Source organism: Talpa europaea (genome assembly GCF_964194135.1).
Source record: "Talpa europaea genome assembly, chromosome: 15".
Classification (NCBI taxonomy): Eukaryota; Metazoa; Chordata; class Mammalia; order Eulipotyphla; family Talpidae; genus Talpa; species Talpa europaea.
Window position 1 is genome coordinate 6,575,464 of NC_140083.1, and position 27,149 is coordinate 6,602,612.

The 27,149-nt window shown below is 56.3% G+C and overlaps 2 protein-coding genes across 2 annotated transcripts; both read left to right on the forward strand.

Annotated features, from left to right (window-relative positions):
• Window positions 1-761: 761 nt before the first annotated feature.
• On the forward strand, window positions 762-11,083 carry EIF3D (eukaryotic translation initiation factor 3 subunit D; the record flags this gene model as incomplete). Its single annotated transcript, XM_084255697.1, has 14 exons — window positions 762-884; window positions 1,181-1,226; window positions 3,293-3,429; window positions 3,986-4,071; window positions 4,593-4,665; window positions 5,514-5,626; window positions 6,382-6,514; window positions 6,965-7,112; window positions 7,678-7,808; window positions 8,411-8,496; window positions 8,585-8,714; window positions 9,999-10,141; window positions 10,301-10,584; window positions 10,996-11,083. 14 exons carry the CDS (start codon window positions 762-764, stop codon window positions 11,007-11,009), a joined length of 1,647 nt encoding a protein of 548 aa, XP_084111823.1. The 3' UTR covers window positions 11,010-11,083.
• A 2,868-nt stretch (window positions 11,084-13,951) lies between these two features.
• Window positions 13,952-25,705, forward strand: FOXRED2 (FAD dependent oxidoreductase domain containing 2; the record flags this gene model as incomplete). Its single annotated transcript, XM_084255887.1, has 8 exons — window positions 13,952-14,478; window positions 16,429-16,680; window positions 16,792-17,055; window positions 17,850-18,016; window positions 19,989-20,154; window positions 20,796-21,037; window positions 22,091-22,261; window positions 25,446-25,705. The coding sequence occupies 8 exons, from the start codon at window positions 13,952-13,954 to the stop codon at window positions 25,703-25,705; spliced, it is 2,049 nt and encodes a 682-aa protein (XP_084112013.1).
• Window positions 25,706-27,149: the final 1,444 nt, after the last annotated feature.

A 27,149-nucleotide genomic window follows, 5' to 3' on the forward strand; every position in this document is an offset into this window, starting at 1 on the left:
CTGCTGTTGGGACCTGTGTTCCTGGTGACCTCAGTCTGGCAAGCCTTTTGCTTTCTTCTTTGTCCACTTGTTCTGCATAAGGATTTGCATCGACAAAAGAAAATTAGAAGAACTGAAATAAAAGCAGAGCTTCAGGATATATTTAAGGGCTCTTCCCCGCCACCCGGGATCTATGTGCTCAATGTATTTCTGCGAGTCTCAGTGGTAACTGGCATTTTACAATGAAAGCATTTCCATGTGTTTTATCTAGTAAGGCTTTCGCAACAATCCAGTGTTGTGGGAAAAAGTAGGATCCTGCTTATTTTACAGATGAAGGGACTAGGACTTAGGGACGTTAAGAGGGTTCTTAACTTCCTTGCCTTGGAATTTGCCTGAGAGCCAGAAGGTGGCCATTACACTTGAAAAAAGTTACAGCATTTCATCAAATTGGTGAGACACAATTGAATTGAAGAAGCACCGATATTTTATGTAATGAGAAAGAAACGCTGTCAATTAAGATAGGACACCTCTTGGTGTGTAAGGTGTAGTGTCTGCAAAGACCTTACTGAGAAAAAGTAAATGTGCTAAATCAGTTTTAAGTCCTCTGAATTGTAAATATTCACACAAAAAAAAATTAAAACATGAAGTGAGGAGCCCAACTTTGTTGCTTTTTGAATTTTATTACTTCTATCTTAGCTTCCCTCAGATGGAAGGTTTTTCTCTGCTTTGGGTGTTTTCTTAGTGCAGCTACTTACTCGTTTGTATTTTCAAGGTGCTAGAAGATGGCCAAGTTCATGACTCCGGTGATCCAGGACAACCCCACAGGCTGGGGCCCCTGCGCAGTCCCTGAGCAGTTTCGGGATATGCCTTATCAGCCGTTCAGCAAAGGAGACCGGCTCGGAAAGGTACTTGCCTGCCAGCAGGAGTCGGAGTCTTTTAACCAGTGGCTGCTCCTTTCTACAAGTTCGTTCCAATTTTACTCTCAAAAGTGTAACCCCTGCGTTTCTTAGAGGGACGCCAGCTGAGAAAGGTGATGACCTCTGGTTGCTGCCAGTAGTCAGTCGGGAGGGCTGGGCACACACACGGCACTGTGAGCCGGCCCCTCCAGTGCTCTCCCGCGCCCTCTCCTCTTTGGGGGTTTCTGGGTCAGCAGAACCTCGCCCAACTGACCTGTGCTCTGTCTTCCCCTGTTGCTTACTAGGTAGCGGACTGGACAGGTGCCACATACCAGGATAAGAGGTACACAAGTAAGTTTTCTGCCAGCTGCCTGGATCAGGGCCTTGGGGGGAGGGGAGTTACTTTTTTTAATAGTCTCCATCTGAAGGTATTCTGGTATGAGAAGAAGTGCTAGTGGTAATTCTTAGTTTCTAGGGGTCTGTTCTGACCTGTGGACAAAGACCACTTTTTTTTTTATTTAGCCCTAAACTGTTGGTTAAAGTGGTTCGTATTATTATTTGTGGATTTTCCCCTAACTTGGAGGGAGCCATGAACTCTTTTGTAAATCTGTTGAACACATTCTCATTGTGTTCATTGCTTGGCATTTGCTGAACCTGGACAGCAAATAATGGGCCACAAGCGTGAAGCCCCTGCTTTTACGGCGCTACTGGGGTCAGCAAGAAAGTATGTCATAGTCCATTAGCCACGTCTGCTGTGTGAAGGCCGTATTTGCCTCCTGTGAGAGTAAATCATAACTCACTATTTATTTTTGTTTGGTTGTTTTTTAAACTAACATTAATTTTTAACTGAGGTGATATTGAGGTGCCCCCATCAGGTATTGCCCCCAAGTGCGCCCACCACCACCTTACCCGTATTTCACCACCATAGGCCTCTTTGTCCTTACCCCAGCCCTGCCTCCTCGGCGCCGCGGTTCTGTAGTCCACTGTCAGGGGTTAGTTTTCAGCTTGTCATCAGCTGACTGTTAAACTTAGTTACTTTATATTCCACATGTTTGTGACACCATCCACTATTTATCATCTCCTTCTGACTGATTTCACTTAGCATTATCCTTTCCAGCTCCATCCCTGTCACCACAAATGGCATGAATCCCCTTGGTGAATCTCTGTGATCCTTGTAATGCATTGTTGGATTTGGTTTGCTGGGACTTTAGTAAGGATTTTGCATCTGTGTTCATTAGGGAGATTGGTCTGTAATTTTCTTTCAATGTGTTGTCTTTGGTTTGGGAATTAGAGTAATGTTGAGCTCATAAAATGTATTTGGAAGTCTTCCTTTTTCAATTTTTTGCAAGAGTTTGAGCAAGGTATTATTATTTGGGGATTTTCCCCCAACTTGGAGGGAGCCATGAACTCTTTTGTAAACGTGTTGAACACATTCTCATTGTGTTCATTGCTTGGCATTTGCTGAACCTGGACAGCAAATAATGGGCACAAGCGTGAAGCCCTTGCTTTTACGATGCTGATGTAGTGAGTGGGCTCTGGCAGGTTGAGATAGTTCATCTTTGAAGGTTTGGTAGAATTCACTTGTGACGCCATCTTGTCCTGGAGTCTTGTTTTTTGGGAGACTTGTGATTACTCTTTCCATTGCCTTCCTTGTGATTGGCTTGTTTAGGGTTTCTCTCTCTTCTCTGTTCCGTCTCACGATTGTATCATTCCAACAGTTTGTCCAGCTCTTCCTGGCTATTGAACTTGTGAGCAGATAGAGGTTCATAGAGTCTCTAGTTATCCCCTGAATTCTATTTATTTGAGATTTCTCCGTATTTTGTTGGCGAGCCTTTCTAGAGGCTGGTCTATTTTATTTTTTCAAAGAACCGGCTTTTGGTTTTCTTGACCTTTATGCTATCTTTTTAAGTTCTGTTTCATTTATTTCTGCTTTGATTTTTCATATTTCTGTTCTACTGGCTTTTGGATTTGTTTGTTCTTTTTCTAATTCCTCAAGTTGATAGAAAAATTTGTTTATTTGAGCTCTTATTTCTTGACATGGGCCTGTGTTGCTGTGTATTTCCCTCTCAGTACTGCTTTGGCTGAGTCTCCTGAGCCTGGGGTGGTTGTGTGCTTGCATGACGCACGTCCTTTATGTGACAGAAGAAGGTAGAGAGTGAAATGGACTTATCTTGCATTCCTCAAACACTTACATTAACTTAGAAAAGTTCTTAGACCCAAGTTTTTCAAACTTGAATGTGCATTTGAGTCTTGTGACAATGCTGATTCTGATTCAGGGTGTCTGCGGTAAATCTCTTGGCACATCTGAGGTGCTCCCAGCTAATGCTGGGGGTCCCAGACATAGCAAGGCTTTAGACAAGACAGTATTGACAAGGTCTGTCAGTAGTGTTGTCACACACTGTCCCCTTTGCCTCCAGATAAGTACTCCTCTCAGTTTGGTGGTGGCAGTCAGTACGCTTATTTCCACGAGGAGGATGAAACTAGCTTCCAGCTGGTGGACACAGCACGCACGCAGAAGACTGCCTACCAGCGGAATCGGATGCGATTTGCACAGGTAGGTCAAGAGCAGGCTGACTGCTCCTGAAATGCTGCCTGTGCACACCAAGGCAGAGCACGTCCTTCGAGGTCTTCTCATGACTCCTAGGTAGCTATTCAGTGACAGACTGTCCTAAAAGTAAACCCATACTAGGCCGAGGGATACATCTGACTAGTTTAGATTTCTTTCGACTTACAGCTGGAATATGTACAACTCTGCTAAGAGTGGATGTTTGTGCTGCATTAAAAGGTGACTTTATGCCCATTAATTCACTTAATTGCTGTGTGCAGACTTTATTAAGTAGATGGTCTAGTTGGGCTGCATTTTGTTACATAAAGAGGCAAACTCAGCAACTCTTAATAACTGTCAATAAAAAAATGTGTTGTGTGAATATAAATCTAAATTAATTCCAAGTACCCACTGCACTAACCCCACCCCCCGACAGCTTATTATGTACAATAAGATGTGCAACTTGGATTCTGCTTCCTAAACTTGAAAGACCTCCTGTCAAGCGCTGCCAATGGTAAGCCAGACCGTCCAGGTTTTAACAAGGATGTTTTTTCCTAATCCCCAGAGGAACCTTCGCAGAGACAAAGATCGACGGAACATGTTGCAGTTCAACCTGCAGACCCTGCCTAAGAGCGCCAAGCAGAAAGAGAGGTGAGAGTCCCGTCTTGTGAATGAGATTCTTGTCCAAGTGAGTTGTCCAGGGCTGACCCTGGGCTGAAATCATCAGGCCAAAACCGGAGCCTGACTGTCCCACCATTGCAAAAACAAAAACTAAGCAGGTTTTAGCCCCGGCATTATTCCCCCAGAACCAGTTCTTGGTAGACAGCATAGGTGGGACATAGACGCCGAAAGGAAACAAAGGCAGATGGAAGGAACTTTGGGGCCCCATTCATATGGGTTCTGGGAGCCCCCTAAAGTTGTGTGCTACAGCAGCCTTGCCCAGACTGGGACCCCCGGGAGCTGTGTGCAAAGTAGAATGGACCTGGTCAGTATTGGAGGGCAGTATGCCCTGCTAGCATTTCTAGAGTGTACCCTTTTGATCAGTTCCTTTTTACCAAGCTCCCATTGTTCATACCCAGAGAAGTCAGTGGTGTTGAGGGTTAACTGAAGAGTAGGACAGCTGCTGCCTCTTGAAGAAAGCCCAATTTAAAGCAGTTTTCCTCTCTTTCCAGAGAACGCATACGACTGCAGAAAAAATTCCAGAAACAATTTGGAGTGAGGCAGAAATGGGACCAAAAATCACAGGTAGTGTGTCCATCATACCAGAACCCTGTCTAGGGACTTGTTCAGTTGGTGGTTTGGTTATAAAAGATTTGCTGAGCTGTAATTCACATGCTATGGAACTCACCCAGGTAGAAGATACAGTTGGATGGTTTCAGTGCAGTTACGGGCTGTCCCAGCATCACTACAGTCAGACCCAGCCATTTTCCTCACCTCCCAGCCCTAGGCTATCACTGACCATGTCTGTCTCTGGGTTTGCCTAGTCTGAATGTCCCATAAACGGAATCTTGAAACGTGCTCTTTGTGACCCTCCCTCAGTCACCTTAAGCTCTTCAGGGGTCATCTTCGTTGCGACCTGTTGGTACTTCGTCCCTTTGCATTGCCAAGTCCGATGTACGGATAGGCCACGTTTTTCACCTATTGGTGGAGACTTGTCATTTCTACTTTCTTGGTATTGTGAATAATGCTATTGTGAACATTTCTGTACAAGTGCTTATATGGACAGTGTGAGGACAGAAGACACATGGAACAAGAGATCACAGTTGTAGAAGTTGCATTTTGCTGGATATGACGCTTGCCATGGCGTAGACCTAAAGACATAGATCTAATATTCAGAGAAACTTACTTCTTTGTAAGATAGAAAAGAGTTACTGTTCCTGTATCTGAGCTCTTGACTGCTTCAATCCTTTTATAGACAGTGCTCTTTTAGATTGTAAGAGCCTGATAGTCAGGGGCTCACCTTATAAAACAGCCAGTTTCATAAGCCAGTGTTCTGGATACATTTGTGGACTGAAAGCCCTTATCCCCTTGACCTGCTTCTTGCTCACTTAGCACTGGTCTGAATGTTTCTCTCCCATGGTTTTCCACTGCAGAAACCCCGAGACTCTTCAGTCGAAGTTCGTAGTGACTGGGAGGTGAAAGAGGAAATGGATTTTCCTCAGTTAATGAAGATGCGCTACTTGGAAGTATCAGAGCCACAGGACATGTGAGTGGCCTTCTGAACTGCCTTCCACCTGCCCCTGCCATGTAGACCCGCTGGTGTGAATGCTTTCTTAAGCCCCGGTGTCTGAGGAGGAGTTGAGGCCACTTACAAGATGTTGCTTAAGCCTATCAACTGTTTGTAAGAGAATCAGGCCCAAGGGAGAAAAGCAGAAAGTTTTTGACATTAAATATTGGATTTCTTTCAACTTCCTGGTATCATAAGCAATAGGGAAATAAGATTGTTATATAGCTCTTTTGGCAGAAAGAGAAAGGGAAGAAAGCAGAAAGAAATTTGCTGACAGTAAACTGCACATTTCTTTGAGCTTCCTGGAATCCTAAGCAAGAGAAATTAAGTGAGATAGCTCTCTTGGCAGAAAGAGAAAGAGGGCAATTCTTCAGGAAAAGCTGAGTTTCTCCTAATAGTTCAAAGAGCTCTTTACTTGGGGAGGGGGAGGGTATAGATGGAAATAACTTCCCGGAGGCCAGAAGTGAGCCCAACAGAGTGCCTGGTAATTGCTCATACCCCTGTCCTAGACTTGGTCTCCCTGGCTTTAAAATGGGGAGGTTGAGCGGAATCTGCTGGGTTCTCACTGGGTCCACCCTGGTGGAAGCACCCAGGTCCTTCTCTGCTGTTCCCCTCGGAGGTGCTGTTTCTGTTCCTCTCGTGTTAGACTTCTGGGTAAGACTTGACTCCATGGCTTGAAAGGGTAAAGAGCTGCTTCCCTTTTCCTTTGCACATCTTGCCTGCTCTCCCGTCAGCGAGTGCTGCGGCGCCCTAGAGTACTACGACAAGGCCTTCGACCGCATCACCACGAGGAGCGAGAAGCCTCTGCGGAGTATCAAGCGCATCTTCCACACCGTCACCACCACAGATGACCCCGTCATCCGGAAGGTGGGCACCCCGCACACCACTCACCTTGCAAGCTGGGCACTCTGAAGGAACAGGATGTGTGGTGTATATGGCTCTTTCGGGCCTTACAGACTCCTTTAGATACAGTTCTTCAGAATTGGCTTTAAGATTAGAGGGAAATTAAGGCATTTTGCTCCCTACTCCATAAACAGTGTCAACCACACTTCCTGGCTTTGTCTCCTGGAGACTGTTTTCTGATCCGTAAAATGGGGCAGAGGACCTACCACGTGCCCTGTCAGGTGCTCTCCGGGAATGTCACATTGGGCTGCAGTCTGGGCATCTGGGTCAGGCCGTGACCCAGCTGACAGGCTGCAGCCTCGCTCAGACGACTGGCATGCAGGGTGGATGGGAAAGCTCCTCACAGGAGTCCGGTCCCCTCCGAGTAATGGGCAGTGAGACGCATCAGATTCACATTTCTTATCCTCTTTGCAGCTGGCAAAAACTCAAGGGAACGTATTTGCCACCGATGCCATTCTGGCCACGCTGATGAGCTGCACGCGCTCGGTGTATTCCTGGGACATCGTTGTCCAGAGAGTCGGCTCCAAGCTCTTCTTTGACAAGAGAGACAACTCTGACTTCGGTGAGCGGTCTGAGGGAGGCCTTCTCTTTGTTACAAAGCTAACAAAACCAGGCATTTTCTTAAGGAATCCAAAAAGGGTGAAAGGCAGTAGCTTTCTCAGAGTGTGACTGGATTTTTTTTTTTTTTAATTTATTTATTTATGCGTACAAGAGCTGGGGTGCAGGCCAGAGATGCAGGAGGGGTGATGGGATTCACCAGAGACAGTGGTGAACAGAACAGGCAGACTGACCGAAATACACTGGTGAGGGGAGCAGCGTGAGACAGGAGAGGTCTGCTGCGCCATGTGGATTGCTCCCTGGCCAACCGGGGATCGAACTTGTGCTGCAGTGGCTGCAGGTTGCTTCATAGTGCGGTGCTTAACCCCTTGCACCACCAGGGAGGCCCAAAGTGTGACTGGATTTAACGTCAGATGCTGCAGAACTGGCCAAGGCGCACCCAGCGTGTCCTGTGCTTGGGAGGCCCATGTTGGCGGATGGCAGATCTTTAAGGGCCTGTGTTGTTTGGGTTACTGCACACATTGGTGTGCTGTGCTCTATGGGTGGATGACCCTGCTTGTCTCTTGCAGACCTCCTGACAGTCAGTGAGACGGCCAACGAGCCCCCTCAGGATGAAGGTAATTCTTTCAACTCCCCCCGCAACCTGGCCATGGAAGCCACCTACATCAACCACAACTTCTCCCAGCAGTGCTTGAGAATGGTGAGTGGGGGGCCCTGCACATGGGCATTCGCTTGAGCATCAGCTACAGGGCTGTGGGGCTAAGGAAGCCAGGAGGGCCCCCCAGCCCCCGTCAGGAGACCTAGGGCTTTAGGCCGACTCCCTGACTTTGACCCCAGACCCAGGAGTTAATAGCGATGCGGTGTGGGGGTATGTACTGGGAATACTTGTCTCACGTAGACATGTTGGGGAAATCCCTTCAATTTGACAGAAATCCTGTTTCTATGCTAGGGACATAGCCATGAACAAAACAAGGTCCCTGCCCTGAGGAAGCTTCATTAGAATGGCAGAGGAGAGCCATTAAACCCTTGGTCCATATTGAGGCCACTGGCGGTGTGAGCCATGGAGAGGGGAGCAGGCGGGCCCACTGGGGAAATGGGCTGGGTGGGCGCGGCCAGCTCCTGCAAGCAGGTCACCAGGTCTGCTGTGACTCTTGGGCGCCTGCACTGGGAGGGGGAGTGGTGTGCAGCCCCCATGAGTCTCCCCTCCGGGACCCGGCCATGACTGACTGAGGAGAGGTGCAGGTCTGGCTGACGAGCTTGTTCACAAGTTGGTGCTGACCGTGACCCCCGTCATTTGTGCAGGGGAAAGAAAGATACAACTTCCCCAACCCAAACCCGTTTGTGGAGGATGACATGGATAAGAACGAAATCGCTTCCGTTGCATACCGGTATGTCGCCCTCCGCCCGGGTGCGCAGGCCCGGCCCCGTGGGGAAAATCCAGGTTCTCCGGCGACCGCGGTTTCTCCTCCGTTGCAGTTACCGCAGGTGGAAGCTCGGAGACGACATCGACCTCATTGTCCGCTGTGAGCACGATGGTGTCATGACCGGAGCCAACGGGGAGGTGTCCTTCATCAACATCAAGACCCTCAACGAGTGGGACTCCAGGGTGAGGCGCCCCTCAGCGTGTCCTGCGGCCGTGGTGTCACGGCCGTCGCTTGTCGGGCTTCCGAGATCTTTTCTGGTCTCCTAGGTAGTTTTTCCTCGTTGAGAAAGATGATCTGTGCGAGTCAGAACGGCCTTCCATGCCGTGTCCCTTTCTTTCCTGTGAGCCGCTGGCACCTGGCGTAGCGTGCCGGCACCCGAGTTGGCAGCCCTCCTGCCAGACGCGTTCTTCCACCAGCTGCATGCACTGCCCTCGCCCTTACTCTGTAGAGCTTCAAACTCTCTTTTGTGCCATAACCAGTCCACTAGACACATAGAGCCTTGACACGTCCTTTGGTAGAGGCTTAAAGCACCCTTTGGCTCGTGGTTTGTTGGGTCAAACCCCCTTTGTCCTAACACAGCAGCATCATGGGAGTGACGCTTGCTCGTCGTCACAGCCTCACCCCCACTCGAGGGTCGGAGATGCCGCAAGGGTGATGAACTGGGGTCATCTTAGAGCGCCTCCTGCCTCAAACTTCAACCTTGAATTCTGAAAAAGGACCCGCAGATCTACTCTTAACTCGCCTTCCATTGTTTTCCTGCTAAAAGTGACCTTGCCCTTCTAATGTCCTGCTCTGTCCCCCTCAGCTTGTGGCCCACGGGTCCTCCCACTCTCTCAACTGGCCTCAACACCTCGACTCCTCCTTTGCCCTTCTGTTTGCTGTCAGGTGTGGGGTCTTCTCCCTCCCTTCTGGATTCTACGCCCTGGTTTAGGACCCTATTCTGTATGCTCTCTATTTTGCATTTGTCCCCTAACAGAACCCCCTAACTTCCTCCTCCCCCCTCCCCCATTCAGCTTATCTCTGCCAATATCCAAAACCCTGCACCTCACACAGCACAGGTGTGTGGAAAGGCTCTTAAGATTTCGCAGCAGGCTCACAGGTGCTACAAGGGAGTTTAAAGCTTTGAGGGAAATGGACAGGTCAGAACACACAGGTGCTTGGGGCCTGGCTACAGACTCTTGCTTCCTCGCCCTCAGGGGCCCCCACCCGCAGCTCCTGCCCATGTTCTCACAAGGTTACCCGTTGCACCTCCTTTGAGAAACCCAACCTTAGCCGCGACGTGTGGGGAGCCTCTGCCGTCCACCAGAGGTGGCTGCATTTTAACTCGCTGCTTGTCCCTGTCAGATGAGCTCTTCTGAGGGGAGGAATTGGTTTGCTGCCCAGTCCAGCCTGCTGGGGGGTTGCTTCTCCACAGAGAAGCGGGCACTCGGAGCCGGCTCACTCCCTAACCAGGCCTTCTCCGGCAGCACTGTAACGGCGTTGACTGGCGTCAGAAGCTGGATTCTCAGCGAGGGGCCGTGATTGCCACCGAGCTGAAGAACAACAGCTACAAGCTGGCCCGGTGGACCTGCTGCGCCCTGCTGGCGGGATCCGAGTACCTCAAGCTCGGGTGAGGGTCCTGCTGGAGCTGCCATCTGAGCAGAGGGGGCTGCCGGGGTGGGGCGGGGCTGGCCTTTCCCCCGCCCCTCGGGAGGCGCTTCAGAGCCGGGCATCACTAGTTCACTGGCACCTGACTCCCACCTAAAACCCCCTCACCCCCCCCCACTAGTTACGTGTCACGGTACCACGTGAAAGACTCCTCGCGCCACGTCATCCTGGGCACCCAGCAGTTCAAGCCCAACGAGTTTGCCAGCCAGATCAACCTGAGCGTGGAGAATGCCTGGGGCATCCTGCGCTGCGTCATCGACATCTGCATGAAGCTGGAGGAGGGCAAGTACCTCATCCTCAAGGACCCCAACAAGCAGGTCATCCGTGTCTACAGCCTGCCCGACGGCACCTTCAGCTCCGATGAGGACGACGAGGAGGAGGAGGAAGAGGAGGAGGAGGAGGAAGGTCTGTCCCGGCCTCTCTGGGTCTGCAGTGAGCTGCGGGCGCTGGGTTCACAGGGGGATTCCGAGACTCAACGGTGGCCCCAGGAACTGCTTCCCTGGGCTCTAGACCGTATGAAGGCGCTTGGGGGGGGGGTTGGGGGGGAATGGCCCAGAGGCTAGGGTGAGGGAGAGGCATCTAGAGAAAGGCAGAGCGAGTCCCAGGTGTTAACCAGTTGTCCAAAGGAGCCGCGATCCGCTCCCACATAGCTATAGGGGCCTACCCTGCGTCTCCTGCGTAGCCAGCTGGTGACTGAAGGAAATGCCTGTCACAGATTGAGGCGCTGAAAATCCTAAAGAGGCTACCAGAGGTTCAGGCAGGAAGGTGGGCACTGCGCCACATGAAATGACTCCTTTCTCTAACGTTGTCTTTCAGAGGAAGAAACGTAAGCAGGCGGGGACAGGAGCTGGAGTGGATAGCACCACGCCTGGAGGGGCCTGGTGCCTGGCGGAATGCTCGTCCGACTTGCTTCCTGAACAGATGGAATAAAAAATAAGTCTATTTAGTCTCTTTACTTCCTTGGGTGCTTGCGTTAATTCCTGCTCCAGAGCCCGAGGGAGGGGAACTACAGCTCTTCCTCTGGAGTTCAGAGTCTGGGTCTCATCACTGTGCACACACATTCGAGTCACATCCCTGTACGTGAGTGTGCCCTAGCTTTTGTTTCGGAACCCCTTGAAATTCTCCTTACGTGGAGAGTGTTGTCGATGGCGAGGTCCCTTGTGGACACCCTTATCCGTCCATTTCCATGCACAGTTGTGTCTGAGCGGTGCGCACAGCCAGCTGTCCTGAGAGAGCAGCCCTGATAAGCTGAGGTGAGGCGCGGTTGCTGAAGGGACTGGGCGGGAGCAGCCTGGCTGCCCTGGAGATGGCTCTGAAGAGTCTGATGGCCATTCTGCTAGGTGGAGCTTGTACTGCTTTGTAAATTGTTTAATACTTTTCTTGGGCTGGTGACAGGATCTCAAGCTAGCACCCCCAAAGCAGTATGTCATAAACAAGCCACCTGCAAGAGGACAGTGTTCTGTTCTTGCCACTAGATTTCTTTAGCAGGAATTCCAAGTCCTGTGAGCCCTGGAGCGTGTGGCGCCTGAAATCAGCAGCCTGGCCTGCCCTCTGTGGGGTCAACAGGCTCAGCTTGAACGGTCAAGTGACCATTTTAACCAAGGCCTCAGAAAGCAGGCATAGGTGTGGTGCATTTTGTCATTACAAGGGAGACAGCAGAAAATAATAGGGTTCAAGTGAGGAGGGGTGCTAAACGGCAGATATTGAAGGGCTGTGATGAGTGCAGCCAGGTTTCTAGGTTGCCTCACCAAGCTGCCTGGCAGCCCTGCGGTGCCACCCAGTGGAATTAGGTGGAAGTTACTCCCAAGTTAATTTTCTAAAAACATTGTACATGAGCTCCCACATGCTTTTTTCATGCTTCATTCTTTGCCCTATCCCTGCCTCTGATCTGGTGGCACAGTTGATTCCTGAACAGTCCTGCACTCAGGCTTTCCACAGCACCTGGCTGCACATCCCCACCTCCCACCACCTTCCCAGTGAGACCCACAGCTATGGCAGGTACTCAGAGGTTTGCTGGCACCTGCTCTCCACAACCCTAGGAAGGAGACCTCCATGTTTCATTTCCGGTTAGGTAATTTGCCTCACCTGTCCAGTTACCGAAGTTACCGAGGCCGGAGAAAGCACAGGGCACCATCGTGAATGAGACAATTTCTGCTCTCACGGCTTTTCTCTGACACTCATGAAGCAATGAAAACTAGAGTCCCGAACGGGTGCTTTGGTCTGAGAGCAAGGGGAAGGCTGTGCTAGACGTCCTGGCCGCGACGGGCTGCGCTCCCCCTGCAGAGGTGGGAGATTTCCACTCCAGGCGCTGCCTCCCCCTGACCCTCTGCCACATCTCACGGGACTGCCCCATGCCCCGGGACCTCCTCATGAGGGTGTATATTCCACCGTGTGACTCTCGGGCAGGGGCCACACTCCTGGGCAAGAGCGAGTGGCGTCGCCATGCAGAGAAGGCCGGCCCAGGGTCGTGCCCTCCGGCTCCCTCAGCCACACCAAGGCTGCGCTTGGCGGATCTGGTCCAGCGTCTCCACAGGCCCCTCGCGGGCCTCTGTCTACACTACCCAGCTGCTAAAATACGATTCAGAAATGAAAAAGGTTTGTAACAGGGTGGTTTCCCATCAAAGTCTCGTATGTTTTGTGTTGATGCGGCGGATGGCGGCACCCATTTAGAGCAGGCAGGTTTTGGGGGGATCTGGGGTGCCCCCTCCCTGCCCATAACAAGTTCACAGTCTGAAGTGAGAAGGGGCAGGGGCTTGGGGGGCAAGGGGCTAACTTCAGGCGCCACTTCCCAACTGCACCCCCGAGCGTCCGCGCCCCGGAGGGCTCAGTGTGGGCGGCGCGGCCCCCTCCTGCGGGCGGGGACGGCGCGGCGTGGGCCGCGGGCACCTGTCCGCCCTCCGCGGTCCCGCGTCACGAGCCGGGCCGGCACCGGGCGAGCCCGCCCGCGGGGGCGCTGGGTTATGCCCCAACCCACCTGCCCGGGCCTCGCCGAGGACCCTTAACCGAGGCGCCCCCCCGGGCCCCCCGGAGGCAGCCGCGGCCACGCACGTGCGCACCTGGGCCGCCCCGGAGCCCGCCCGGCAGGTCCAGTCTCGGCCCGGCCCGGCCCGGCCCCTCCCGGCGTGCCGCGCGCGCGCACGTGACCCGCCCGGAGCGGCGGGCGGGGCCTCCGCAGACCGCGCGGCCCGCGGAGAGCCGGAGGTGCGGGCCGGGCCGGGCCGGGCCGGGCCGGGCCGGGCGGCGGGGGGCGCCGCGGCGGGGGCTCCGCGCGCGGGGGGGCGCCCGGGAGGGGGGCCGGGCCCTGCCCGCGGCGGCAGGTGTGCGGGCATCCCTGCCACGTGACCGCGGGGCGGGGCCGGCACCTGGCGGGGCGGGGCCTCCCGGCCACACCTTCAGCCGGGGGGAGGGCGTGGCCAAGGGCCGACTCCTCCTCCCTGGGGTCCAACCCTGGGGGGACCCCAGAGGAGTGGGGGGAACCGCTCAAACCCGGGGGGGCCGTGGGGCGCATCCAGCCTCCGACTACCTGACAGTGAGAGGCGGGCTGTGGCCCTGGGGTCCGAACCCTGAAGGAGATCCAGGGGTTGGGGCATCCTAGGGGGAGCCCCAGATCCACGCTGGAAAGGATGGGGTGTGGGCAAATGACCTCGCAGGTCCCTGGGCTTAGCCCCAAATCGCGGTGAGGGCTCAGGCGAGCCCCAGCCCCGTTCCTTGCTCTCTCCCCAGGCTTCGGGGGGCCATCGCGGGCCCCGCGTCACCCTCCGGCCTGCGCAGAATGACCGTCCACGCCGCGGCCCCGCTGTGGGGCCCCCCGGGGCTGCTCCTGATGGTCGCCCTGCACCCCGCGCTCTGCCTGCGCCCGGCCAGGGACTACTGCGTCCTGGGCGCGGGGCCCGCGGGCCTGCAGATGGGCTACTTCCTGCAGCGCGCGGGCAGGGACTACGTGGTCTTCGACCGCGCCCCGGGGCCCGGCAGCTTCTTCACGCGCTACCCCCGGCACCGCAAGCTCATCAGCATCAACAAGCTGTACACCGGCAAGGCCAACGCCGAGTTCAACCTGCGCCACGACTGGAACTCTCTGCTCAGCCACGACCCCGGGCTGCTCTTCAGGCACTACTCCAGGGCCTACTTCCCCGACGCCCGCGACATGGTGCGCTACCTGGGCGACTTCGCACACAGGCTGGGGCTGCGCGTGCTGTACAACACCACCATTGCCCACGTCACTCTGGACAAGGACCCGCAGGCCTGGAATGGCCATTACTTCATCCTGACCGATCAGAAGGGCCAGGTGTACCGGTGCAGGTAAGGAAGGGGGCCCGGAGCTCACCTGCTGCAGCTGGGCCTTCCTGGAGGAACTGGGGCGGGAGGTGGCTGGTAGGTGTGGGCGAATGGAGGAAAGGGAGCGCCAAGAGGGTCAGCTCAGCCACCATCTCCCAGGTGTCCTAAAGAATTGTGGTCAGGGCCTCCCCGGTGGCGCAGCGATTGAGCGCTGGGTCGCAAAGCTGCCCGCAGCCTCTGCAGCGCCGGTTCTATCCCCGACTGCTCCCCGGCCACCGGAGGAGGGTCCCCCATGGCGCGCAGACCTCTCCTGCCGCCCGCTGCTCCCCTCAGCAGTGTACTTCGGTCCTTCTGCCTGCTCTGCTCCCCGCTCTGGCTCTGGTGAATTCTCTCACCCTCCCGCTCTTCTCACTGTACCCAGTGCCTGTATAAATAAATCTTTGGGGAAAAAAAAAAGAATTGTGGTCAGATAGGTTTGGAAAATACTAACCCGCTCCTCCAGGACTGTTCTTCCATATCTCCCCATTCACCGCAACACTCTCCTGCTGGCAAGTACTCAGCATTGTTGAAGCTCCTGCACCCACAAAAGTCTTTTTGTCCAGCGACTCCTAGAACTAGTGCTCCCCAACATTTTTGCAGGGAAATGTTGGAGCAGATGTCCAGCAAGTGTTAGGCGTGGGATTTCAGCACTTCATAGGAGTGGAGGGCCCAACCAGGGGGTGCTGGCATTTCACATCGCTTGCTGTGGCTTGGGACAAAGCATGGCCCTGGATGGGCAACTCAGATTCAGGGTTCCACACTCTACTGCACTCATTTAGGCCTCGCAAGGACCCCAGGGGGAGCTTCACTGATCCCCATTTTCTAAATCAACGTGCTCAGAGAAGTGGAGTAATTGCTGCCAGGTCACACAGCTAAGATGTGGTAGAATTTGAGCTCCTGCCTTCTGACCTGTGTTCTCCCTGGTGTACCTGTTTTCTCTCTCTGCCTCCCACCACCTGGCCGTCAGCCCAGCCCTTGGCTCTGGGTTCATCAGCCTTTCGCCAGAGGCGCCCGCTCCTTGCTTGCGCAGCCCAGGGAAGCACGCGTTAGGGTGACTTGGACCCTGGCATTTAGGCAGCAGCACTGCAAGAAGGGTGTCAGCCGGGAGCAGAGTAGACAGGGTCCGAAAGCCAGGGGCACAGCTTCTCATGGCCTCCCCACCTCAGACCAGTGGGGTCACGACCGGTGATCAAACCGTTCTCCTGTGGCTCCCAGTGTGCCACCCCAGAACTGAACTCCCCACAGTCAGGTGTCACCTCACAGCAGAAGTAGATTCTGAGACATGTCATTGGGTGATTTCGTTGTCACACAAGTTGGCATGAGGCATAAATAAGATCTAGAGGCACAATCCATGATACACACCGTGGTGGGTGATACTGCCTTTTGGGGCCGCCATCCTGTGGGGTCCGTCATGGACAGAAACCACTAAGTAAAGCAGGACTGTAAAGGGCAGGACTCTGGACTCGGCCCATCTGTGTTCAGATTCTGGCTGTGGCCTTAGGAGCTTTGAGGCTTTGGGCCCACAGGGCCTGTGCCTCCTCGTCACCTGAGTAGGCCAGGTAACGCCACTCGCCTGAGGGTGAGATGATGCGTAAAGCACTTGGTGCAAGGCTGGTCCAGATCACTGCCCCCGGACACCTGTCTCCTCCAGGCAAGTCAGAAAGCGGAGAGAACAGCAGGTCTCGCTTCCATCCCTGGGGCGCTCCTTGCTGTTCTCAGAATCGGAGGAACCACTCCATTGCTCGGGGAGGGACAGGGGCAGGTGTCTCGGGCTCGCTGGGCCAGGCCGGTAAGAGATGAAGGGCCTGGTGGTCTCTGGCTGGAGCCGCAGTCTGGGCGAGGCAGGCAGGCTGGGCGGGCAGGGCCCAAGAGTGATTTTCACTTCGGGGGTTCTAGCTAAGTGACCCCGCCTTCTTCCCTCTGTCCCCCCCGCAGCGTCCTTCTTGTCGCCACCGGACTGTCAGTCCCCAACCAGGTTGACTTCCCGGGTTCCGAGTACACGGAGGGGTACGAGTCGGTGTCCGTGGACCCCAGGGACTTTGCCGGCCAGAACGTGCTGATCCTGGGCCGAGGGAACTCGGCCTTCGAGACGGCCGAGAACATTCTGGGCGTCACCAACTTCATCCACATGCTGAGCCGCTCCCGTGTCCGGCTCTCCTGGGCCACACACTACGTGGGAGACCTCAGGTAGGCTGCCCGCTGCCCTCGGCTGTCCCAGCGGGCCAAGCGCCCCTCCCTCACATCCCCTGGCAGCCTGCACACACCGCCCCTCTCTCCTGGCTTCTCCCTGGGCCCCAGGGCCATCAACAACGGCCTGCTGGACACCTACCAGCTGAAGTCCCTGGACGGGCTGCTGGAGTCCGACGTGATGGATCTGGCCCTCGTGAAGGACCGAGAGGGCAAGCTCCACATCACCCTCAAGTTCTTCCTGGAGGAGGCCAACCAGAGTGCCGACGCCGTCACCCTCCCGCAGGACGACAGCGACAACTTTGCCATGCGTGTGGCCTACGACCGCGTCATCCGCTGCCTGGGCTGGAACTTCGACTTCTCCATCTTCAACAAGTGAGTCGAAGGGACAAGAGCTGGGACCTCTTAGCAGACGCCTCCCCGCGCCGCCTGGGGACAGAGTCACCTGCCACCGGCTAGGGACGGGCTTTCATGCACAGCAGCAATTTTCATCACCCTTTTTTTGATGCACCCTCAGATGGGATGTAGGTGCTGCCTGGTTTCCCACCAGGACACATGCTCATGGCTCTCGGGGGGCCAAGGTGGCCTCCAGGCAGTGGTGGTGGCCGCGTTCTGCATCTGACGCTCTCACCCAGAGAGGGGAGAGGCCAGACAGCTGGTGAATTTGCTGGAAGGCGCTGTAGCCTCAAGGCTGATGCAGGCTCTGGGAAGGGCCTCAGATTCGCTGCTCGCCAAATCTGTGTCATCACTAAAATGGAGCTCGTTCTAGCTCATGGGGCTCTTATAAGGACCAGGAGTTTGGCCTGCACCTCAGGCTCCCCCAAAAGTCAGCTGCTAAGGTTGTGTACAATTGCTTTGAAAAACCCCTTTGTCTTTAGATGTTGCTGCCCCAGTACCTAGGCCAGACTTGCTGCCTTACTCTCCTCTGACCAAGACTCAGGAGCCCAGGGGACCTGGGGGCACCCACCCGGGTCTTCATCCAGAGCCCAGCCCCCGGCAGGCTTGAATCCTGGCTCTGCCCCCAGCCTCTGCTGCTCCAGCTATTAATGCTTAAACGCTGTGCTAGCGTCGTGGTGTGGTTTCAATGAGATGAGCTAGAAAGCGCTGAGCTCAGTGCCCTCAGTGTTTCATGCACAGCAGCGATTTTGATCAACCCTTTCCACTCCCAGGTCCCTCAGACTGTCTTCGGGGGGCGAGTTCAGCAAGAAGTACCCACTGGTCAGAGCTAACTATGAGTCCAAAGGAAGCCGGGGCCTCTTTGTCCTGGGGACCGCCAGCCACTCCGTGGATTATCGGAAATCTGCTGGGGGCTTCATCCACGGATTCCGATACACAGGTGAGCCCGGCCGAGGAGGCTGCTGGCCCCACAGGGAGACTGTCGTAGGCGCCCCGCCTGCAGCAGACAGCAGTGGATCACGTTCTCTGGATATACCTAGAAAAAGCTCAGAGAAGGTGTAAAAGTGCCCGCTTCCAGAGCTGCTAGAGGAACTAAATCGAGTGCTCCCTGGCAGTACCGGGCACAGAGACTCTTTGGGCATCAAGAGTCCAGTAAAAAATGGCAGGTGGACATCAGGCTGCTGGGCGGGTGCTTTGGTGCCTGGTGGGTGACAGCTTTTGCCCTCATGGTTCATTTTGCCCCAAAACCCATGAGTCCTGCATCCTGACATTTCTGTGTTTAACTTGAGGCCTCACTAGCCGCCATGCTCACTTTCGTGTGTCAGAAGATAGTGTTGTTCTGCTGTGGACTTCTAGACGGGGTGTTTTCTACCCCGTGCTGTGAGGAAACCAGGGAGCAGCACTGTCTGTACCTGCGGCTCTGCTAGTTGAACGCACGCCACATGAGTGCCCCTTCCTCCTGTCTCCCCAGCAAGAGTCCCTTGTCACCGGCCTGTGTGTGTTCCTGTCCACACCCTGTCCCAGCAGGTGCTGCTCCATCTCCTTTTCGTCCCGTCCCCCATCTTGCCCCTGCTCACACACTCGAGCCTCACAACAGCCCCATGAGCAGAGGCGGGACCTGACGCTGAGGCTCACAGCCAAGGGGAAGTGGCACCAGGTGCAGAGGCCACCTCCGGTTGCTGTGGTCACTGAGGCATCTCCTAGGGGGAGGGCAGCGCGGCTGTACACAGCACATCCTGCCTGGCCCTTGCTCGTCACTCAGCTGGGAAACAGCTCCCAAGGGCGACATGTAGGATATATGAGGACAAAGAGCTGAACGATGGGTGGTACACACAGTAACTGCATGGAAAATAGAACATGCTGGAAGCCCCGCCACCCCACTCATGTCCCTCTCTTCAGCCCACCCCTACTTCCCTCTTCTTGGGGCCTCAGCGTCTCTCCTGCCTCCAGTCTCTGGCTTCCCGTTCAGCCACCACCCCCAAAACACCCTTTCTTTAAACTAAGACCTCTTACACCCCTCTGCTTTTAGCTCTTCAGTGACTCCCCACCCTCCCCGGAGGCGTCCCAGCTCCTGGGCGGCCTTTAGAGCTTTGCGCCAGTTCCCTGCCTGCTTTTCAGTGTGCCAGGCGCTCTCATTTTATTCCTTCCCCCAACCCTCCTTTGGCCCAGCCCCGCTCAGCCCCCCTCACCACACAGTTCCTTAGCCTTTTGCAGAGCTCAGCCCTGTCCCCAGCGCTGCCCGCCCTTCCCTGCGCGTGCCGGTCGCCTTGTGTCTCGGTGTGCGAGTGGCCTGCCTAGGGCCTGGCCTTTGTTGGGATTTGGGTGTGGAGTTGACACATTTTGAAGAGCAGGCCCCTGTGCCCGGCGCCACCTTTCCACAGCTGCGTGGAGCAGTCCCAGGCCGCAGGAAGACCCTGCCAGGTGGTAGAGCTTCCCCAGCCTCTCTGGATACACAGAGCTTCTCCAGACAGGACCTCCTGACCGTTTGGGTTGAGGCTGTGGGAGAGGGAGCAGAGGTCTTCCATGTCAGCAGCTCTGAGAGACCCCGGCACAGCGGGAGGGGACGGGTGTCAGGAAAAGGCTCCCGGGCTGGTTGTGACTCCTGGTGTGGGTGACAGCAGTGCCTTCCACTGCGGGCAGCCTGAGCAAGGGCCAGTCTAGGCACCTTCCGGGGGTCCATCATCCGTGCCTGCTTCACGCCAGAGGCCGAGCAGCCAAGACCGAGCCGACTGTGGCCTGCAGGCTGACGAGGCAGCCGCCCCAAAGCAGCTGTGCAGGCCCCTGCTCAGAGGCCCCCCAGGGAGCTCATACAAGTGTGTGCTGAGTCCTGGGCGGTGTGTCGATGCCGCCACCTTCCCGGTGACAGGGACACAGCGCTAAGTGCAGCTGCCACCTCCCTCTGGCCATTCCAGTGCGTGCTGTTCACCGGCTGCTGGAGCATCGCCACCACGGCGTGGCCTGGCCCTCCACCAGGCACCCCATCATGCAGCTGACCAGCGCCATCATCCGGCGCGTGAACGAGGCTTCTGGGCTCTACCAGATGTTCAGCGTGCTGGCCGACATCGTCCTGTTGAAGGAGTGAGTTGCCTCCACCCTACTGTCCCTCCCACCAGGTGTGGAATAAGCCAGTGCTTCTTCTGAGATGAAGCCCACGGGGCAGAGAGGAAGCTGTGAGGGGGAGGAGAGGGTCATAATCAGTGAGAGCAACACAAGCTCTGCAGACAACACAGACCTGGTGTGCATCCTAACTTGGCCACTTTCCGCCTGTGTGATCTTGGCAAGTCAGTCAGCCTCTCTGAGCCTTCCTCTCATCTGCCCAGTGGGCAGCTCAGAGCTTCTGGCACCAAGATGATGCTGGGAGAGTCAGCAGGGGTCAGAGCCTTCCCTGGGGCCAGGCGCGTTGACTCCTCAGTGCAGTGATAGGCAGCAGGTCACAGCATGTGCCCAAGAAGGGCTGGAGGGAGGGTGCCCCGCGGAGGGGAGTGGGAGGAGGCAGGTGAGAGGCAGCCCAGGGAACACCTGGACCCAGGTCAGGGACTCGCCAGACCCCCAGTGCCAGAAGCCTCCTTCACGCCCGGCTTTCATACTTGCTTGCACGTTCAGACCCCCACCAGTCCTGTCCACTCTACCCTCAGATCAGGGCAGCATCTGACCACCTCCCTGCCTTTGCCAGGGCTGTCCACGCCACTTGACCCCACCCCCGGTGCCTTTCTCCCCAGGAACGCCACTGCATTCGAGTACCTGGAGGAGTTCCCCGTGCAGATGCTGGCCCAGCTGGAGACAGTCACGGGGCGGCAGGCCCGCCACGGGCTTTTTGTCATCACCATGGAGTACGGCAGAAACTTCTCTGGGCCTGACAAGGACGTCTTTTTTTATGACCGGTCCGTGGGACACATGAAGGACGCCTGGCAGTCCAACTTCCTCCATCCGGTCATCTACTACTACCGGCACCTCCCCACCGGTGAGCCGGGGCGCAGCTCAGCAGGCACCCCCCAGGCCCCGCTGCCTGTGGGTCACGCCCTCACCTAGCACTCTCAGCTCACAGGAGGAGGCCCCCTGGGGGCTGAGCCCAGAGACTGGTGAGGCAGGTGGTCGGAGAGCAGCAGTGCAGGCCCCACATTCCAGCAGGTCCCACGGCGTGGCCAGGCCACACAGGGAGTGTCATGATCGCCTCCAGGCACCACAAAGTCCGTCAGAGGACCTGTCCTGCCGGAGCATGTCCAAAGGAAGCTGACCCTGGTGGGGGCGGGAGACCTGGAGCTGCTTCAGAGGAGCTGGAACTGCTGGTGCTGAAGTGATGGCAGGAAGGAGTACGAGAAGCTGGGTGGTAGCCCCAGGTTGTCCTTTCCCTGCTGTGTGACCTCGGACCGTTACTTAACCTCTCTGAGCCTCGGCTTCCTGGTCTGTAAGGTGGGGATCGTGGTAGCGCTCACCTTGTAGGGTCGTGTGAGGATAAGTGAGCTCGCACAGCCCCAGCAGGCGCCTGACCCGGAGCAGCTCCCGAGACGAATGATCCAGAACCGAGGGCCCGTCACCTGGAGGAGGCAGGGTTGTATCCCTTGGAAGAGACAGGGACGTGGCTTGGTGTTCCCTGGAGCAGCCCCACAGGGCCCGGGGGCTCGCTGCCCAGTACAAAGACCATCCAGCCTGGCCCCGTGGCCTGCTGCTGCAGCCCCACGGCAGGCGGTTCACACCCGCTGGGAAGCCGGACTAGGTGAGCTCGAAGGCCCCTCAGGGTGAGAAAGGCCAGGTTAGAAGCAGCCACCGCGGACCTCCGTCCAGGCGAGTCTTAGAAAAACCCCGCGTGCAAGTGGCTCATCTCGGTGCTGCCTCCGACCTCTCACCGCGCAGGGGATGCCCGGTCTGTCCCTTCCAGGCCCGCGCAGGTGGTGGTGAGGTGAGCTGCTGACCGCACCCAGCACAGGGGTGTGTGGGAAAGCCGAGCGCGTGAGCCAGGCAGGCGTTAGGATGTGGGAGCCTCCCGGCCCTGACGCCGCCCCCTGTCCTCCCACAGAGCAGGAGGTGAGGTTCCGCCCCGCGCACTGGCCACTGCCCCGGCCCACGGCCATCCACCACATCGTGGAGGATTTCCTCACAGACTGGACCGCCCCGGTGGGGCACATCCTGCCTCTGAGGCGCTTCCTGGAGAATTGTCTGGACACTGATCTGCGAAGCTTCTACGCAGGTAAGGCAAGTCCCAGCAGGGAAACTGAAACTGGGCTCCGGGGGAGCTATGGTCTCCAAAGGACAGCGCCCAGTGGAGGACAGTTGAGGGTCTGTGAGCTCGTCACCCCATAGATAGGATTGCAGGAGCACGCAAGCTTAGGGAACAGTGGGGTTTATTTAACAAACACGGGAAACAAGGCCACAGGTAACCGGCTAGCTCACCCAGTTAGTGTCCAGTGTGCAAAAGCTGCTCATCCAAGGGGGCGCCATTCCATCACCGAGGGCATGGAGCACGTGGGTCCCGCTCACCACATTGCGGGTGTGCACAGGTGGGGCCACAGCAGCAGTCTGAAGGTCAGCATGGACAGCACGGACACTGGGCCAGACAGCAACGGAGGCAGCAACACCAAGAGGTGGTGCTGGAAGATTAACAGCTCTCACAGGTGACAGAGAGAGCGGTCACCGTCAACAGGCCTGGACAGCGCTGGCCAGCAGAGCCGATCACCCACTCACTAGCGTTATAGCTTTTTGTGAGCTGTTGTTGGCCCAACCCGGGCCTGAGGCCAGTGGCTCCTTCCAAGCAATGTCAGAGGCACGCAAAGGCCCAGGCAGAGCTCTCTGGCTTCTCTGACACTTTTTGGCTCCTCCTCCTCCTTCAGAAGTCAGCTGCTGGATGCATCTGAGAGCGTCCAGTCTGAGCAAGCAAGTGTCCAGTCCAAGTACGTCCAGAGAGTGCAGGAGCCAGGAGCCAGAATGCCAGAGATGGAGGCCCCAGCTGGCTCCTCTCCCAGGGTCCCCACCACCACCACTAGTCTGATTGGACCATTTACAGTCAGCTCACAGCTCGCACCTGCTCGGTCCCTTCCAGGATCCTGGCACCAGACCATGGGCCTCTCCACTGCCTGCAGCTGGGGAGCCACAGCGTAGGAGCTGGCCCTGGGGTAGGGGAAGCGCCGCCATCCACCATCACTGCTCACCACCTGCTGCAGCTCTCACTGCCCACAAGCAGTGCTCTGAGGCCAAGCTCTGGCACCCCGAGGAGGGTCTCCAGTTTCACTCTGAGAATTCCCAACCACTAGACCTCACTCCTGTGAGTTTGGGTCCAAAGTTCTCACCATCCCTGTGGTGCAGGAATCAGCCATTAAGGCACACCTGCTGTGAAGGACCATACTTTAGAAAGTAGGCCTCCCAGAATTCCCACCAAGCCTCAAGGAACATCAACTCCAAGCAAAAATCACCTGCCACACAAGGACACACCTGTCAGCCTGAACCGGGTTGTTTCACTCATCACTCAGGAGCCAAAGGCTGAACCACGAAGAGTTTCTGCAGAGGCAGTGACCCCCATAGGGGTCAGGCTGGGCACTTCAGGAGCGGGCTCCTGAGCCACCTTTGAGAGGGTGTGTATGTAAACCGGGGGGTGGAAGGGGCCAACTGGGCCAGTCAACTCAGAGCTGTGATGGTTTTCCTTCTAGAAAGCTCCTTTGCTCTTTCGCTGGGCCCTAATGACCTAAGATGGCTCCTGGGAGGCAGGTGTTGCCTGTTATGTAGAGGACAATGCTTGGAGCGGGTCGTCAGCAGCCGCCTCTGACAGGTCACAAATCCACCTTGAAGGAGCATCAATAGAAATGACAAAGGAGGCGGGAGTTAGCATGGTCAGAGGCAGGATGTCGAATGTAAAGAAATCACAGAGGTTATTGACAATATCATGAAAGGGGCAAAGACAAAAAGTGACCGGGCAGTTATTGGAAGATCAAATAAAAGCTCTGGAAATGAGAGAACAAACTTGTAATTAGAAGCCCAACGGAGATGCGGTAGCACGTTGGGCAGAGGAAGAGAGACTGGAATGGGAACGTACCTCCCACAGCCGAACCCTAAAACCAACCAGTGGAGGGGAGCACAGACTGGAACGTCTAGGATCTCTGCCCTTCGCTGCTCAGCGGGCATCTGGTGAACGCCTTTGAATGCCCAGCACCACTCATGTCAAATCAGGTCAGAGGGCAGCCCTGGCCTGCAGGTCAGAGAGCCGCGACCTCGCTCTCCACCCCCAACGCCTCACCTGCTCAGTCCTCCTTGATGTAAAAGAGAGCATGCTGGGGCGGCAACTTAAAACAACTTAAATAGCCTAAGCAGGTAGCCACTGGGGGCAGACTGCATGGGGCGGGCAGGTTCATTGTTGATTCAGGCAGACGGAGAAGAATCTTGGAGCCCTTGATAGATGTGACAGGCCTTTAGAGCTGAAGCGGGGGAGCAGGCTGACCAGCAGGCCGGGAGGCAGGCAGCAACTGAGCCTCCCAGCCCCCGCCATCTCCGCACCCTCTCTCTGGCTTCTCCCTCTCAATCTTTGCCTTGTAATGACCTCTCGGCCTGGGCACCTGACCCAGCCCTGCAGGTATGCATGCCCCGTGCTCCCGGCTTAGCCTGAGCATCTGCCATCATAGGCGCACCTCATGCTCATGCTCCCAAGCACTTTTTGCAGTAACACATATCACGCGTGGGCAGTGGAATGTGTGATCCTTTGTGATGTGCCCAGTTTTTGCTTGAGACAGAAGGTCAAGCAGGGTTTTCTGATGCCCTCCTTGGTCCTGCTGTGTCCAAACCCCTGGTAGCAGGAGCCCCTGTGTCTCTTGTCTTTCCTATTTTGTAACTTTTCCTAAATGCTTGGCTAACAGGCTTTTCTCTCCCACCTCCATCCTCCTGCCCCAGAGGACCTGCTCGCCACTGCTTCTCCCATCTGCTTGTTTCTTCATTTTGCTAAAGCACAAGCCCCCACGGTGATTTCCTGCTCTGTCAGTGTGGCCTGTGCACCCACTCGCGGCTGCGGTATAGACAAGGGCCTGCAGGTTTTAGCCTGAGCTCCCACCAAACTTCACGCGCCATCTCTGCAGCCAGACGCTGTGAGGCCAGTCTTTGCAGACAGCTCTGCACTCTAGGTAGTCTGACCACTGGTTCTCTGCCTCACCCCTTCTGTGAGCTCCCGCCCAGTCCTGCAGACCTGAGGAGCCCTGCCAAGTCTGTGCTTTGCTGTCATTCCAGAACCTTCCCCAATGTCGGGGTGGCCTCCTGTTTCTTGGAACCTCAGGGAGGGAGGAGATCTGTGGCTGCTCCACTCAGTCGTGAGATACCCAGAGAGCCAGCACCCAGACCCCGGGGCTCCACTCCCCAACCTCACCCCTCTCACTCCTCTCCCTCCTTTGCCTCTGTAGAGTCCTGCTTCCACTTCGCCCTGACACACCAGAAACTGCCACCCTTTTGCCAGCAGGGCTACCTGAGCAGACAGGGGCTGGTGGGAACCGAGCGGCTCCGGCAGCTGGGAGAGGAGAGTGGGCTCCTGCGGGCTTCCACCGCTGCGGGCCGGCGCCCCGGGGACAGCAGACAGCAGCCTGGCCACCCTGAGCCAGTCGATCAGCCCCCGACTCCAGTGCCTCTGGCCCAGCTCCAGGACAGCAACAAGGAGGAGCTGTGACGGGCAGGCTTCGCCCCACAGCCCTCCACCCACAGTGACGTGATTGCCAAAGACACAGGGACCACCGCAGTGCACGGAGCCCCATGGAGGGCACACGGGGCCCAAGGTGGTGCGGCTGCCCGGCCTCCCTCCCCTCCTGGTCAGTGCGGGTGCCCAGAGGCGGGGCCTGGAGAGGCGCACCCTCCGCCAGGTGGGAACACCCTCCACACTGGGCTGGTCTGCAAATGAGCGGAGGGCGGCCTGGGCTCCGGGTCCTCAGGGCCCCGAGGCTCCTCCTTCCGTCTGCTCTTCCGATGAAGCCGGTGTAGCCCTCCGGGACGTCTCACTGGGAAGCCCAGTCTCACCTCCATGAGGGGCCGGCGCACACCTTCAAATAATCAGGCTCCAAGTGGCCTCAGCCGTGTGAGGCAGGTGGGACGGTGGCCCCTGGTGAAGACACCCCCTTAGAGAGGTAGGGTGACCCCAGGGTCTCCAACCACCAGTCTCTGCAGGTAGCCCTAAAGCCTGCTGTCAGTAACCCACCACCCGGCCCGCCCTCCCCAGCCTGTTTCCAGAACGCAGGGGTCAGCCTGGCTTATCACCCAGGGTCTCAGAGCAGCACAGCTCCCAGCCGCCCTCTGCAAGCCCACGCCCCCGAATCTTCCCCGTTTTCTCTTCCTTCATCCTCCCAACACCCTGCTTCGGCCGCGGGGTCAAGGTTTGCAGAAGGTCTCCATGCAGTCTCCAGCTGGGCTTTCAGGGGTGCCTCCCACCCCCTGGCTATGTTGCAGAGCAGCTCAGCTCTGGGGCATCTAGGAGGTCAGAGCACATGCTGCGTGAGAACCACGGTGAGTTCAGCATCCAGTCCCCGCCGCGGTCTGGCTCACCTTCCCCCTCCCCGCAGGCATTAAGCTGTGGGGAAACTCAGCTGTAGGAATTAATCATCTGATTTTTCAAAGCCCAGGATCAAAGGTGAGTGCTGTCTCCCTGGCTCTTGCTGGTCTTTCTTTTGTCCACTCAGCACTCGCAGCACCCGGAGCTTCTGGATCCATAGCCCTTTCCGGAAGCATCCTCTCCCTCTCTCAGTGAGGCCCACAGTCCCTCCTCCCAAGCCCATGGTCTGCAGAGCCGGCTCCCTCTGGTCCCTCAGAGTCGCCGCATGCCAGCCCAGCAGCCCGCACCTGTCGGGGAGGGTCTGTCACGTGACCACATCGTTTGTTCAGGTTGAAACTTCTACACGGACGTTCTCTCCTGGGTCCTGGTGCTGGATTCTCACAGGTTGCAGGTCATTCTAAATTGAGAATTTGAAAAATTCTACCTGCACCAAAACCCTTTTAGAAAATGAATCTTTCAACTGAGATTGCACTCATGACATCATTTTACACACTTGTTGCCTGCCCAGCTACCAAAGGCTAGGCTACTGAGCCTCTTGCTCCAGTGGAAGTTCGAGGTGCTGTAACAGGTC